At 39.9% G+C, this 17,069-nt stretch overlaps 1 protein-coding gene across 1 annotated transcript in view; it reads right to left on the bottom strand.

Annotated features, from left to right (window-relative positions):
* Positions 1-16,850, bottom strand: part of LOC134542546 (sialin) — a 72,545-nt gene extending 55,695 nt beyond the window's left edge. The window contains exons 1-3 of the mRNA XM_063386907.1: positions 16,718-16,850; positions 3,325-3,566; positions 143-388 (exon numbers count right to left, since the gene is read on the bottom strand). Of these exons, the coding sequence (XP_063242977.1) occupies positions 143-388; positions 3,325-3,566; positions 16,718-16,760 (531 nt within the window). The 5' untranslated portion in view covers positions 16,761-16,850. The remainder of the gene's footprint in view (positions 1-142; positions 389-3,324; positions 3,567-16,717) is intronic.
* Between the last annotated feature and the right edge of the window lie 219 nt (positions 16,851-17,069).

The following is a 17,069-nucleotide window of genomic DNA, read 5'->3' on the forward strand; positions in this document are numbered from 1 at the left end:
GCATGAGCCCCAGGAGGACAGTGCAGCAGCCTACCAGCATGAGACCCTGGAGGACAGTGCAGCAGCCTACCAGCATGAGCCCCAAGAGGAAAGTAGAGCAGCCTACCAGCATGAGCCCCAGGAGGACAGTGCAGCAGCCTACCAGCATGAGCCCCAGGAGGACTCGCAGGACGACCACCGCCACGTAGCTGGCGCTGGCGGCCGCGGGCACCAGCACGGTGAGCAGCGACGCGGCCAGCATGGAGCAGCCGAACACGCGGCGCGCGCCGAACACCTCGGCCAGCCGGCCCCCGGGCACCTCGGTCGCCAGGTAGCCCCAGAAGAAGGAGCCCAGGATCAGGTTCTGCTGGAACTCGTCCCAGTCATAGCGCGTCTGCTGCAGCTCTTCCTGCAAGGGACAGATACCAGAGACCATGCATCAGTACCATCATGTTGCCCCAGAAGAAGTAGCTCAGGATAAGTATCTGCTTGAACTCGTCCCATTCGTAGCGCGTCTGCAGCAGCTCTTCCTGCAAGGGACAGAGACCAGAGACCCTGCATCAGTAATATCATGTTGCCCCAGGATAAGTATCTGCTGGAATTCGTCCCAGTCATAGCGCGTCTGCAGCAGCTCTTCTGCAAGGGACAGAGACCAGAGACGGTGCATCAGTACCATCATGTTGCCCCAGAATAAGTAGCTCAGGATAAGTATCTGCTGGAACTCGTCCCAGTCATAGCGCGTCTGCAGCAGCTTTTCCTGCAAGGGACAGAGACCAGTGACCGTGCATCAGTACCATCATGTTTCCCCAGGATAAGTATCTGCTGGAACTCGTCCCAGCCATAGCGCGTCTTTGCAGCTCTTCATTCAAGGGACAGTGACCAGAGACCATGCATCAGTACCATCATGTTGCCCCAGAAGAAGTAGCCCAGGATAAGTATCAGCTGGAACTCGTCCCAGTCGTAGCGCGTCTGCAGCAACTCTTCCTGTAAGGGACAGAGACCAGAGTCCGTGCATCAGTACCATCATGTTGCCCCAGAAGAAGTAGCCCAGGATAAGTATCTGCTGAAACTCGTCCCAGTCGTAGCGCGTCTGCAGCAACTCATCCTCAAGGAACAGAGACCAGAGACCGTGCATCAGTACCATTATGATGCCCCAGGATAAGTATCTGCTGGAACTCTTTACAGTCGTAGGACAGCGCCAAGAAACCATGCTGAGAAACTGGGATGGATATATGTGTGTGTGTGTGTTTTTTTAATAGGTTGATGCATTTTATACGAAAACAATCTACACCACTAGTGTGTTCAAACATTTAACAATTGTCATGTTTTTTTTTTTGGTTTGGTATATTTTTAAGATATACGTATACTGTCAGCACATTAATCATTGCCATTCATTGTGGAAGCAAACGCGTCCTATATGGACCTGGCAGATGGTCGCCAATGACAAGGAAGCAATCCCATGCGCGGGTATAACATATTGTTTTATAACATGTGCTGCGTTTGGATATAGGTATTTCGTTAAAATTACATGTCATAAGTTATGATATATCTAATGTACCCTGCCGGGGTTGGCCTGGAGTAACATGTAAATCTGAAATGATGTTTCTGGACTGGAAATAAAATCCAGGTTCTTCTGAATGTGCAAAGACTTAAAATTGCATCTCCTATCACGTTACTTCAATCCAATGAATTTAGCAAACTTTTGACATAAAAGACTAAATTTAATTAAAAAATTTAAATTGTTATAATAATTAATCTCGCGAATTTTAAAGTTAATTGAACATTAATTAACTATTATTTTAGTTAATATTTTACACGAGTACATACTTTGTATTATATCTCTATGGTCTATTTCTTTAGTTATTTATCTGCTTTTCGTTTGCCGTATGTCACCATCCCTTGAAACCATGAGTTCTCTTAATTCAAAATTAAATAACTAAATATAAATGGAATTAGTTGAAAATGTTATTCTAGAGTGTATAAGTGAACCTATAGTGACGGCCTAATACTGAACAACACAGTGAGCGTCAGGTGGAGCTGTGATTTTTTTTTCTAACCTAACTAAAACTAAGTGTATTTTGGAGGGGTCCGGGTTAGGGAGAGATCTAGGTGCGTCTCAGGCCGAAGCCTATACGCCTAGTCATGCTGGGATTAGCCATGCAGGAAGAGGGTCAGATGCATCGTGTGCTAGGACGGGATTGGCCAGCCATGGCAACGACTAGCGCCATGAATAACTCCCCTCACTCTTAAATCTATACTATAACTGGAGATAGGTTGGGCCCAGGTAAAACCTGCATAGACACAAGGAAAACCCTGAGCACATTCAAGCGGGATGCAAATAGGCATGCATTACGTGTAGGAATTTACAGGAGACAGAGGATGGTCTGGATGAAGTGTTGGACAGAGTAGAAAAGAGTCTCCCGTGCGGGGGTTGGGCACTTTGACTCGTGGTCCGCTTTGAATTTTATTTGTATCTGGAATATTTGACCATAGACGCAAGCGCTCCTGGTGGTGAGTGGTTACACTGACCACTTACTCCGCCGCCAGACAGCACCTAAAAAACTAAGAAACTAGACGGAGCTGCAGTACGCACCTCGGGGGCCGGCTGCGAGGTTTACCTCGTGAGGTTCCGGCCGAGCTCGGGCCCGCTCGCCTCCGCCGGCTGCAGTCCGGGCGTCACGCGGCCTAGTACTGAACAACACAGTGTGCGTCAGGCGGAGCAGCTGTGGTACGCACCGCGGGGGCCGGCTGCCAGGTAGACCTCGTGAGGTTCCGGCCGAGCTTGGGCCCGCTCGCCTCCGCCGGCTGCAGTCCGGGCGCCGCGCGGCCTAGTACTGAACAACACAGTGTGCGTCAGGCGGAGCAGCTGTGGTACGCACCGCGGCGGCCGGCTGCGAGGTAGACCTCGTGAGGTTCCAGCCGAGCTCGGGCCCGCTCGCCTCCGCCGGCTGCAGTCCCGAGCACCGCGTGGCCTAGTACTGAACAACACAGTGTGCGTCAGGCGGAGCAGCTGTAGTACGCACCGCGGGGGCCGGCTGCGAGGTAGACCTCGTGAGGTTCCGGCCGAGCTCGGGCCCGCTCGCCTCCGCCGGCTGCAGCCCCGAGCACTGCGACTCCGCGGGCGCCGCGTGGCCTAGTACTGAACAACACAGTGTGCGTCAGGCGGAGCAGCTGTAGTACGCACCGCGGGGGCCGGCTGATAGGTAGACCTCGTGAGGTTCCGGCCGAGCTCGGGCCCGCTCGCCTCCGCCGGCTGTAGCCCCGAGCACTGCGACTCCGCGGGCGCCGCGTGGCCTAGTACTGAACAACACAGTGTGCGTCAGGCGGAGCAGCTGTAGTACGCACCGCGGGGGCCGGCTGATAGGTAGACCTCGTGAGGTTCCGGCCGAGCTCGGGCCCGCTCGCCTCCACCGGCTGTAGCCCCGAGCACTGCGACTCCGCGGGCGCCGCGTGGCCCGCGCCGTCCGTGTTGTTGCTGGGCGTCACCATGGCGACGATGGCGATGGTCAGGTTCACGCGCAGCATGTAGTTGAACATGAAGCCCAGGATGACCATGATGTTGAGCACCTGCTTGCACGTCAGCATCCCTGCGGCAAGCGACCGTGGTTCAAACATACTTACCTCACATCATTCAATTTTAAGTTATTTCAACATCAACAACAAAAAATTGGTTGTCTGTAAAGTCGGTTTACGGACGATAGTTTAACGTGAAACTTCATAACAAAACATTGATGAAATGATTGCATACTTTTATGAAAAAAATTGAATCATTTTTTTTTAATTATCATTATTTTGTATGGATACAAAGGAGTGAAATTAAATCTACAATTTAATTGATAAATTTACTTTTATTTGCAGTCATTAATTCAAATATGTTTATTACTTTAACGAAGAGATTATATTAACTATAACTTTTATACGTGTTTGCTATTTAACTTCTTCCAATCTGTGTTATTCTGTTAAGGATAGGACGATCATAGGAAAAGTAGGAAACGAATGGGAGTGTTTCAAGTTTAATGTGCGTCGAAAAAGTCAAATCGATGGTTGTTCCAATCGAGTGGAAGAGAGATAGATGCGGCACAAGCGTACAATGAGCTTAATGGGGCAAATCGTAACGGGACAATATGCGTAACGGGACACTGTTTCGTGCGTGCAACTGGCGTTCATAGATTTATTAGACGTTGTCACGTCAATAATTATTATATTACGAAACATACTTATTTAAGTTTTATTTTCTTCACTGTCTACATTACTCTGAGCACACAATATATTATATCACAGTCTCAACATATGATTCAATCACTGTTGGGAAAAAAGTATAACAGGATAACTAGCACTGGAATATTAAGTTATAAGTACTAGTCGCATGTGAATTTTTTGTATTCCTATATAATTTATTGTTCTATGTATTCAAAAATGTCGACACATATTTAGCTCGATAACAAAGACTTCAATTTGAGAGAGTTAGTTGAAATATGTAAAAAGAAATTTAATCAACTGAAAAAAAAAAGTGGTTTTTCACATGGTTTCTTTGAAAATTAATATATAAATTAAATACAAATCTATTAAATGCATAAGATATTTAAAAAAAAACTGGAAAGTTAAATATGATAAGAAAAACAAAAAAAAATACAACTTTTAAAAGAGGAATTTTTTGTATAACCTTTGTTTAAGAAGAAACTAAACACATTTTAATACAAATCAATTAAATTCCCATTTTTTTAAAAATAAAACTGCTGAAATAATAATTTTTCAATAATAAAGGCAGAGTAAATTTTATTTTTGAAATTATTATAGGTATAATTGTTTTCAAATCAAATATTTAAAAAGGTATTGCATTATTGGTAAAAAATAATAATTAATTTTCTTTAAATGATTACGAAGTGAAAACTTTAATGACACTATTTTAAGTTTCTGGTATCAATAGTTTTTTTAATTCTTGCTTGTAACAGTTCTGGTATATATAGATTTTTAATTCTTGCTTGTAACAGATTGCATAACTTTCTTAATAATTAATCTTGACCAATAGTAGCTAGAAGAAATCATTGCTAAAGAGTCCAATGTTTAAGTAATCGATGTGGATTTATTATTAAAAAATATAAATTTTAATTTAAAATGTAATTTCAAAAAAAATCAAAATTGTATTTAATTTTAATCGTATAAATTTAAATGTTCAGAATTTTAAATAAAAATGGCGAATATTTTAAATCCTTGATAAATGTTTTTGAATATATCACAATTTCTAAAGATAAATAAATTATGCATATGTATCATATACGTATTTATAAACTAATAATAAAATAGTTCAGACTAAAAGTCTGGACACTGCATTATTTACAAACATTTAATTAAATTATGTTTACAATATTTGCATCTCAAATATACAAACATAGTTTTTTTATGTTTGACTGATTTTCCGTTTGTTTGTTCCGGCATTGCGAACAAAGCGAAAAAAAAACTGATTTTTATAAATCCTTTCTTATTCAGATATGTGGTTTACTTTAGCAATGGGCTATATATTATAACGAAATTTCACCACAAAAGGGGAAACAGGATAAATATATTTTTGTTATAAAATATTTATCTTCGAAGTTAATCAAGTTGTGGTTAAGTTATTCGGTATTAATTGTGGACGAAGATGTAATCGAAAATGACGCCAAAACTTTATTCTAAACCCTGGCGTCAGACATACCAAACTACACTACATTGAACAGCTGTTATGTCAGAAGATATTTAAGCATTCGATTGCCTACGAAACCACATTAAATTAAGGTGTCTTTCACTTTGCATTCAAACTTCTCGTGTTTAACCCTGCTATTATTTACACGTACCAAGGTCCAATTAGAATTTGAGGTTGATTTGGTATATGTACTCCAAAAGCGATAGAAATATAACACGCTTAATTTTAGTAGGCCTATCACTGTTACAAGTAAGTGGTAAGACAAGACAGAGATATGATTGAGCTTAGTCAACTGTATTTATAAATAAAGCGGCAAATACATGCAACATATAAGAAAAATCTGATCCTACAAATACCGTAAAACATTACTTTGTGAAGTCTCTTACCATACGCCTGAGTTTCAGAATCCTTACTAATATTATAAATGCGAAAGTAACTCTGTCCGTCTGTCGCGCTTTCACGCCAAAACTATACTGAACCGATTTAAATGAAATTTGGTACACAGATAGTCTAGAGCCTGAGAAAGGACATAGGCTAATTTTTAATACGAATAAATGGTTGTAAGGGGTTGAAAGGGGGGAATGAAAAGTTGTATGGAAGTATCGTCATTTTTAGAGCTAGAAACTTGAAACATATTTTTTAGGCTGTTGATTCGATATAAATAAATATGACATTCAAAGTTTGTAAAAGTTTTACCCTCAATGGTATAAAATAACAATAGGGAATAGGGGATGAAAGTTTGTATGGCAATATGTAAGGTTTATGTGAATGTTTTATAAGTTTGTGACAAGAGACAAAATATTAGAGCTAATCTGATGTAACATTTACGGAGTCATTACAAAATGTGAAACTGAAGTTAACGCGAGTAAGAAACTTGCCAAGAACTGCGCCGTACGCAATGAGCGCTGTGCAGTCAAGCATAGCCGGGGGGGGGGGGGGGGGTGGAGCGCGGCGTGGTACGGCGCGGTGTAGGTGGGGGAATATGCCTAAGTGTGCTTACCCGAACGGGCAGGTGACTGTGCCACACGCATGCGAATACTGATTCTTTCCGCTGCAATTTCATTATTATTCACTGCAAATTGATTACAATTCGATTTGCTTACACGATTTTTTGTTTATTTAATTAATGTTCTTCGTGAAATACAAATAACTTTAAGTTTTTGGGTTAGGTTATTAAATATTTTTTTTCTTTAGTTGGGTCATTGTTTTGTTTATTTCATTCGTCAAAAGTATATTACTTTCGAATTTAGATGTTATTACGTCATTATTATTTGTCATACATTTGTATATTAGCTAGGTACCTGAGAACGGTAACTTCTTTTGTTTATTTTGTAACAAGTCACATCACATCCTATAGAGTTCCTCAACTCCTTAGAATTATCAGGAGTGCCTTCCCATAAGTTGAGGCTGAAAGTTGGTGTTCCAGTCCTATTAATGATAAATCTTGACGCGCCAAGGCTATGTAATGGTACGCGGCTACAAATTACACATCTGGGGCACAACATTATAAAAGCTGCAACCATGACTGGAATGGCAAAAGGAGAAAATGTTTTGAATCCCCGTATACCAATAATTCCGACTGATTTGCCATTTCAATTTAAAAGAGTGTAGTTTCCCCTGAAAGCAGCATTTGCAATAACAATTAATAAAGCTCAAGGACATACGCTTAAGGTTGCAGGAGTTCATTTAAAAAAAAAAAATTCCCATGGGCAACTCTATGTGGCATGCTCACGTGTATCAAATCCGCCAAATTTTTATGTTTTGGCAAAAGATGGGAAAACAAAAAAAGTAGTTTATAAAAATGTACTTAAATAAACTCATATTAATACTTTATGTAATTATATACTTAAATAATTTAATAAGTTCTTTGCAGTGAAACACTGCAAATAGCTCATTAAAGTATTTATACGTGTGTGTCTTATTTGTAAAATAACTAGCCTAAATAATTAAAAATGCTACCAAAAGACACTATTCCACGAGGACGAAGTCGCGGGCACAGCTAGTGTCTAATACAACATGGTAACTTAAAAGAAAAGTAAATAAATAAGGGTAAAAAATTGCACAGTGACCACAAGATAAATGAGACAGAACAATGCATTACAAGACAGCATGACAGTACAGAATAGTATTCTGAATAAATAATATAGTTAAGTGTGTATGTTCCGTTCAGACCATTATTTCATTTTTACGTTTAACTAAGGTAAACACGTAGACTTTTTGAGTGGTCAAACTTCAACAAAATGATAAAATACTTATTGCATAATTAGCTGACAAAGTTGGATTTTTATAATTTTTGTGCAGTATGGATAAGGAGGGCCAAATAGAATAAAAAACTTTATTTTTGTTCAAAGGCAATTGCTGGCGACTACTGTGGGGGGGGGGGGGGGGGGTATCATAGTTTAAAATTTCTTCAAGAAAATTTATTATTTATTTAGTGTTTTTAAAATCTAAAAATATTGATGATTTTAAAGGGTGAGATAAAATAAAGCAATTATTTCTGAAAGAAGTTAAACATAACACATAGAAGCCATTAACATTGACATGAAACCTAAGAAGTAACCGTTTTATATTCCACTTCATTCTCCTTATCCATACCGCACAAAAACGTTAAATTTAGAAATTTTGCCAGCTGATGAAAAAAAAAACGCGATATTTATATATTTCTTTTTTTTTTATTTTGGTAAAGTTTAGCCACACAAAAAGTCAGCAAGTTTAACCATGTGGAACGTAAATATAAAATAATGACCGGGAACGCGGCATACCTACATCCTTAAGTTGATTCTAAGCCGAGCGTGTGTTCATAATAATAAATCAAACGATAATTTTTTTCCCGTTTATTCAGAAGTATCAACAGGACGTTATTCAATAGCAGTTCAGTTCATTTTAAGATGGATGCCTGGCTGGGGGCATGAGCTCTACAATCGCTAAGCGATAAGGGCGACAATGCCTCGCGCATCACACGCCTTACAGCATCTATGCTCCAGGCACAGAACTAGCGTGCAGTCTCCGCTTCGATAACGCGCCTCTTTGGGACTTACGGTGTGACACTATAATCTGAAAGTGAAGTATTAAATATAAATGCTCCATGCACTTCGCTATACCACTTACAACACTATATTTATACCTATACCCGTCCGTGTAAACACAAGTTTTAGCCTTTTTCGCTGTCCAAAAAAAAAACATTAAAGACGGAACCTTAAAATGAAACTCGTATATACGAGTTAAATGGCTCCTAGACATTTTAAACAAATTTTGAGTGATTTGTAAATGGCGCGTTTTGCGTAGGTACTCAATTTGACTAACCTGCAAATTTCAGGATTAAATTATCCTTAACTCACTGTTGAATATGGTTGCCTTGTATTTCAGCTAAGAATAAATCTTACAATGTATCGTATTTGAAACGTGATTCAACACGGACGGGTATTTTATTTTATAAAATGCAAATACAAGAGGATAAAAGGTACGAAATTAAGTTAATATACAAGTTTAAACTTGTTTGTTTTTATGAAGAACTTAAGTGAAACTACCGATAGCCTGTTCCTGATGCACATCTTTAAAATCCTTACAAATAAATTATTAATAAATTCAGTCTCATGATGTTAGGAGGCAGCTAGTGCAAACATTTGCCCAACTTTGTGCTCCTGTGCTGTAGGACTTGATCTAATGGAGTGCAGAGAAATGTGACACTATAATTTATGCTTTGGCGTTGATGAGAAAAGCAGAAAGCCTACTTTAAGTGAGATGTGTGTTTGACTCCGTGGTTAGCAGCACTTGTCACGTCAGCAGCAAAGATGCTTAACACTTTACAGCGAATGGTGTGCAGACACTATTAGAGACTTTTCTACACGTGAACCCGCAATTTTCTAGTTTTTGCGCATTAAGTTCTCATAACAAATGTAAGTTGTAAATGGGTTGAGCCAACTTTGGGTAAATCAATATATTTATTTTTCTAATTAAGCTGACTACCTTACAAATAAACTCACAGATAATAATGTTTTAGTTATAGAACAATTAAATATTTGATTAAATTCAATGTCAAAAACTACTAAAAAAGCAAAAATATTTCAACGAAAAATTTTTCAACTTGAAGTCACATAAATGTTCATAACAACACTGAAAGTAAAAGAAAATGAGTTAAAGATTTAAAAAATGTGTTTTTAACGCTGCGAATTATTTCACACTAGCAAGCATTGTAAACACAACTAACATTCTAATGGATAATACCTTGTATTTAAATACTCAAGTACACTTTATTTAAATATTACCACAAAGTAAAATGCCGGAACGGAAAAAAAGGAAGCAAAGAAAATATATTAAATGGAGTTTCAAATAATTTACGGTTGATAAAAAGCTTAGAGTGTGACATCCTTAGCAGGGCTGATAAAAACAAATATTATGTTTTTTTTTTTGTTCTGGCCGGAGCAAAAAGGTTCTGCTTACATATTTCAGAGGTATCCTACAGTGTGGGACACATTTATATGATCTCCACTTACTGTACATAATTGTTCAGAAACTCATTTACACAAAAATTATATGATGCCCAATAAACACATTTCCGGTGATTGGCCGTGCGGGCAATAATACAGGTACTTCGCAGCCAGACATCTTCCAGATGTTATGGTGAATTAGACACATTATGTTCTAAAATACTGCATTGCGACAGCATAAACTGGTATACTTTGCTTGTTCAACTACATTTAAACTAAATGCATAACTCCTTTCCTTGCGGGAATCATAATCTTTAAACTTGATGCTGTCAATGTGAGAAATTAATTCTGTTATAACATCACAATTTAATAAACTTAATAAGAACTATACTAATGTCAATATATAAAAACATGTGTGCGTGGAGTCTACACAAGACAGAAGTGAAACTTCTAGCTTCTTTAGATATTAATACAGATTATTATATTCATTTTCGATCAAACTATCCACACATAATAATTAATGATGATTATAAACTTAATTGCAGAAATCAATGAATCTTTTCCGCATGAATAAACAAATTGTAGATTCTTGAAATAAAAACCAAATAGATATGGCAGCTTCAATCGTCAGCCGTTGCGAAAACTGAGTAGACCAACACAAGCACCGTTACGAGAATTTCGTAGCATCACTGCTGCGTCATTTCTGCCTCTCCACTGCCGTCTTCCCATTCGACCGCTGGCGCATGCGTTGGAGTGGCGTCGCCGCTGACGCACTCTCCTCCTCTACCGTTTCCCCCACCACGTACCTAACTATTCTCCTCGTGCGATCGTAATTTTCGTAACGCTTGAAAATGGTTGCCCCCTCAGTAAAGAAGTTTTATTTCAAAAATTTTAAATCGTTTGTAATTTGTAATGGTTTTGGATCAATTTGTGTTTATATTTCGGGCGCTTCTGGCTTCTCGTTATTTACCGAAGAACACTTTCGGCACCGCCCTTGAGATCTTTCGAACCGCGGCCTGCACATTAGTAAAATGATCGTGAACAATCACGGACGCTACACTAGCATGTTTTCCGGAACATGTACGGCTTTCCGCACCCTCCTCCCTCCCTGCACCCGCACCCCGAAGGTAGAATCAGGGAACAGCTGATGGACGTGTTAGGACAGGCCTATCAAATCTTCGACACAAGCTTGTTTCCTGACTCGAGGATCCGTGTTGCTTGAAAGCACGCCCCCTCCACCTGCCAGGCAAGGCTTCTCAGGTACACGAGGACAGTCCTGGTTGCCCACGTGCACTTGCATACTCCTTTAGGCTGGTGTACTAGCCTTCTAAGTAGTCCACTATGGGCCGGGATGCCACCCGCATTAACACAGTCAGGGACAGGGCCGGCGCGTCCATACAGGCGAACTAAGCAACCGCCTAGGGCGCCAAGTAGCTGTGGGCGGCGCAGCACGACACATAACAGATGATATAATATGTTTAACGATTATTGAAACTAGATTAAAATGGATTTTTCTAACAGTTTGGAATGTTTATATTGATATAAGTAATTATTTAAAGTCCACGGTGACCTTTTTATGATCTGTAATAAGTAAAAAAGTAAAAAAAAAAACACAAGCCTGCCTACATTTGATTGTTGACAAAATCTTAGGCTTACGTGTTGTATTTTGAGGCAAGGAAATTTTTTTTGTGTGTCCGATTTGGGGGGGGGGGGGGGTAATTAAGGTTTTTCGCCTAGGGCGCCAATTTACCTTGCACCGGCCCTGGTCAGGGACGGTGTGCGTGTCGTTACCATAACGCCGAAATACCATAACGCCGAATGTCAAAATTGACCACAACGCCGACAGCTAGAAAACTGCTGTGTACAACAACGCCGAAATAACAACTGAATGAATTTGTGTGTGTTTCTTAAATGTACCTTAACCGCGAAATACCACAATCAAACCTAACCTTACCTAACCTAACCTAGCGTAATATAACCTAACCTAACTTAACCTAGCCTATCCTAGCCTAGCCTAACCTAGTCTAACATAACCTAGTCTAACCTAACCTAGTCTAACCTAACATAGTCTAACCTAACCTAGTCTAACCTAACCTAGTCTAACCTAACCTTTGTGGCAGTCCTGCAATGACATTTTTCGGCGTTGGTGTATTTCGGCGTTGTGGTAATTCAGCGTTGTGGTACACAGCAGTTTTCTAGCTGTCGGCGTTGTGGTCAATTTGGCATTTCTGCGTTGTAGCATTTCGGCGTTGTGGTATTTCGGCGTTGTGGTGCGTCCCCACGGTGAACTACGTCGCCCCAGGTCGTGAGATTCACGGGCACCCAGTAGGGAGTGGCTAACTGCATCCCGTCTCGCCCCCAAGAGGTTGGCGATGAACGTCACTCGGCGCGTGACCCGCCAACCACCTGACGCTGTGCCTTTCCCAAGATCCGCGTGACGCAGGCCCACCTCGGGCTCTGCTCTGCGGCCGCGCCAGGAGTTGCGTAAACAGTCGCACCCCCTGAGATGGCCCGCCCCGTCTCCGCTGGCCTGGCTGTCTGCGAACAGCTGCTTCCTCTCATACGGCGCTCTCTGTCCGTGGCCATGGGGCGCGGCTGTGTCGTGGACACGGCCGTGCGTTCCACGTGAATACGTGTACGTAACAGGTAATAATTTGTTTGGCTTCGACGAGCGCAGAAAACCACAGACGATCACACACATCACACTTACTTACGTCCGAATGGATCGTTCACGAACGTCGTAGTGAAACGTGCGCTAGCTGCTGCCCAGTGTGTCTTCATAATCGACGATCGTTACACAATCGGTGCTTACACAGAAGCGACTTCATCATCCACTTGCATAATTTCGACCGCTCCAGCTGCAGATGTACAGGCGCCGTCGTTGATCCGCTCGGCCGCATTCGTTCTTTTACGTTCCCGGCACTGCTTCACTCGGTCATATGGTGTTTTATTGGTATCCTTTGATTGCTTTTTAGAAGCCATTTCCAACTGTATACGATCTCTGTATTTGGATTTGGATTTTTGACGCGCATAAACCATTATATTTTTATTATATTTTTTATTTTAACACTATATATATTCACTGTAACTATTTTACACTAATGTTTTATATATGCAATCGATATATTTTGACGAGAGCTGACGATGGAAACTAAAACTAACATCGTAGCTTTTCCGAATCAAAAGTTATACTAAATGGAAATCTCGAAACGCAGCAAAATGACCTCAAAATGGCGGCGCTTCCCCCTCCACCGCGCGCGATGCGTCACAGTCTTCACTTAGAGTAACTAATTCTTTGATCCCTTAGCAATCCAGTGGTGTAATTAAATTGTGGATGGAGATGATTGATATGTAGCTGCAACACCAAACTATATCTCCCGATTTTGTTATCATGGGTTTTTTTGAATTGCCTCTAACAATGGAAGCAATTTTAAAGACGTTTTCACGTCAAAAAAAGTCAAGACTCTTTCTTTCCAAAAGTAAACAATTTAATGATTAAAGATTGGATTTCGTGTGGTTGGTGCAGCTGTATTAAAAAGTAAGTCTTTCATTCTACCCAGCGTACCAACCCATAGTAAAAATTTGGATCCGCACCATCACTTGGGTGTTCAGAGCATCAGTTCCATTGCTTGTCTGATGCCCAGATAGAATGCAATATACATTATTCGCATTTGGAACACAAATTTTTTGGTGTTTATAGACACGTTTTCTGTATGTTACACAAGATAAAGAGCTGTAAGTATTTTCAATGCATGTAGTATTACGTTGTGTGGATATTTAATTTATTCGTACATGTAAACGAATGGTGTTATAGGCATGTCCCTCCGCCCGGGAACAGCAGTACGAGGCCACGCCCCCTCTCCGTGACGTCACAGCTGGAACCTGACCCCGAGCCAGCAGCAGCCATCCATCTTCCACCCGGCAACACGCGCCATCAGGTTCCACTTTGTTGATGGCGATCCATCAGCATTCTGCTGCGAGGTTAAGGCTGGGCTGACGACAGCAGGCCATGCGGACGACTTTGCACGCAACTAGTGCGAGGTCGGTTCACAATTACTGTTCATTTCAGTCAACGAAATTTCGCGACGTATCCCAACATCTGTTGGCAAAGTTAGTAACTGCATTAAACGCAAAATGGACATTCCGAGACGTCTGAACCAGCAATTTGTCAGCACATTTTTTTTCAACATAAAAATAAATAATTTTTATGTAGAACGTTTTAGCTAAACATTCTCACCACGACACATTTTTATATACAAAATTTGCTAATGACACATGAATAAAAGCATTAATTAATTTTTAAAGCAGGAATCATAAGGTTGAAGCGGAACTTTAAGTTTTTAATAGTATTTGAGCATATAGAGCACGTCATTATCCTAATGACAAAACTAATTCTTGAGGCAAAATAACACGCTGTTGCGGATTAAGTAATTTTTTTTGCATACAACGTGGTACTTCTGCAAAAACTTTAATGGGTGTTAGAAATTGTTGAACTCCTAATATATTTCTTGAACGGCGTGCTGCTTGACTGAATTATTGTTACGAAGATCGCGTTGCGCGCCAGGTTCAGGGCGGGCTAGCGGCCACGCACGACCACTGACGTTATGCACCGTCCATTGACGTAAGGCATGCTACGCGTGATTGGTTGGATTACAATGGTCCACGCTGCCCCCCTCCCCCTCCGATCCCCGCGCATCGTCACGCCTCAGGCTATTATCAGCTTTGGCGGCCTGAGAATTCCGGGCTTACCGAGGCCGCCGCGTGGAGTGCCGTGATTAAGAGTCGCCATTCTTGATGTTTCGGGCGTCGGGTCGGCTCAGGATGACGTCACTCGTCACAGCCACTCTCGTCGGTTCGAGAAGGGCACCACATGCACTTAAGCAGTAATGCCGGCCTCCGCGGGAGTTTCGCGACAGTTCCGAGCGATTTCCGCGAGCGAAGGGAAGTGCAACATCGGCGAAGGGTGTGAGAGATCCCCCTTCGCAGAAGAATAACATAATTGTGATAAGAACTACCAATGCTCTTGTGGGGTCATGGAGGCAGTAGCTGCTGTAAAAATTTGGAATAGATCTGAGAAAGACAGGAATGTCTGCTGTACAGAATTTATTGGTGACGGTGATTCAAAGGCACGCAAAAGGGTAATGGAAGAAAATCCATACAAGAAGAAAGAAACAAAAAAATTAATGTGTTGTTCATTTACAGAAGAAACTGGGTATCAGGATGAGTAAAGTAAAGTAGTCATTGAGTGTAAACAATAAAACTTTCTGATACTAAAACTAAAAATAGCAGGCTCAGTGACAAAATTATTGATCAGCTTCAGAGATATCGTGTTACAGCAACTAAATGCAATACAAACTATCTGGAAAATATGAAAAAAGCAAGTTTGGCTTCTTATTTTCATAAAGTTTCCACGCATGAAAGACCAATAAGTACATCGCTATGTCGCCTTGGCACTAACACATTTATAGTCATGAACATTGAACACCGGAAGCAGTAATGGAATTGTGGAGCCCATTTATAGAGACTTGGCCCATCCTGAATTGTTGAGGAAGTGTCTTCATGGAAAAACACAGGATCCTAATTAATCATTTAACAGTTTTATTTGGATGCGGTTGCCTTAAAATGTGTTTGTTAGCCTAAAAATTTTACAGTGTGAATGATGCTGTGATGTCCTTCAATGATGGTAATTTTGGAAGAGTAAAGATGTTTCAGGAACTTCACTTCAATCCAGAAAACAACGCAGTGAAGACTTTAAATTATTGAACAAGGCGCGCATTAAAAAATCGCAGCATGCATCACAACTGTCAACCAAAAAGGCAATAGTGCAGAAGATAAATATAAATAAAATGGAGAAAAGTAACTGGTACCAGCATATGAGGTAGGCTGACACATAAAATTAGTGGTGGAGAGGTGATTAATGTTAATTTTATGTTTCTGTAAGACTATTTTTTGTGTTAGAACCATTAAATCAAAAACCTTTTTTACTTATAGTGCTACATATTTCAGGAAAGCTGTACATCGTGATAAAATACCTAAACTAATAATGAAAACTGGTTTGCATTGTTGCTAGAGTTTTTAAACTATTTTATTTGAGGAACGGTTATTTTTTAATTAAAAACAAAAGGTTCTGAGTATATAATTTCCAATACATCAGTCAATGAAAAATATAACAAAATACATAATTTTAAAAATTATTGAGTAGAAAACTTATAGCATAGCTGGATATAGTAGCCTAATTATAAAAATACTGTAGGTACTAGAACTGTGAAGTTAATTTAAGAAATATTTAATTTCGAAAAAAAAAATATTTAAATTATTATAATAAATTATTATTTATGAAAATTTTAAATTTTTCTCTAAAAACACACCTAACAAATTAATCTAGTACAGTATAATAAAATACGTAAAATCTAACACATTTAAAATCTAGAAGTTGTAGGCTTAACAGTTTCTGTGATAATGGGACACAAACACTGCATTTTTTAAATGGTAGCTTTGGTTAAGGTATCTAATTTTCTATAAGGCAAAATATGTAATAAAAAATAATTCGAAAATTACTGACAAATTTTTAATTCATTTATGTGTCTCTATTTTATAATCAAAAGCAAGCGATTTTTGTTATCATACTTACCGCTGACTTTCCTCACGAACGATTTGTTGGATGTAGACGGCATCTTGGTATCTCCGTTAACCTGAAATAAAGTAATAGAAATAAATTCTAATACGGAACACACAATATTACACCTTTCATGAAGAAAAATAATTTAAAAATTTTAAAAAACACAACTCTCGAAAGAACAAATTAGCAACCTGTCCATTCTTTTTCTTTTCTGCTGATAAATATCTGTCTATAATCCATAAATATGCAAATGTATTTTCAGTTAGATGTTCAGCGTATCTTTTCTCTCAGCCTCTACTTTTTTCGCCTTTGTTTTATGGTGATATTGCTGACCAGCTACACTCTCTGTATGGCTGATGGTGGT

The sequence above is a fragment of the Bacillus rossius genome, assembly GCF_032445375.1.
Source record: "Bacillus rossius redtenbacheri isolate Brsri chromosome 9 unlocalized genomic scaffold, Brsri_v3 Brsri_v3_scf9_1, whole genome shotgun sequence".
Classification (NCBI taxonomy): domain Eukaryota; kingdom Metazoa; phylum Arthropoda; class Insecta; order Phasmatodea; family Bacillidae; genus Bacillus; species Bacillus rossius.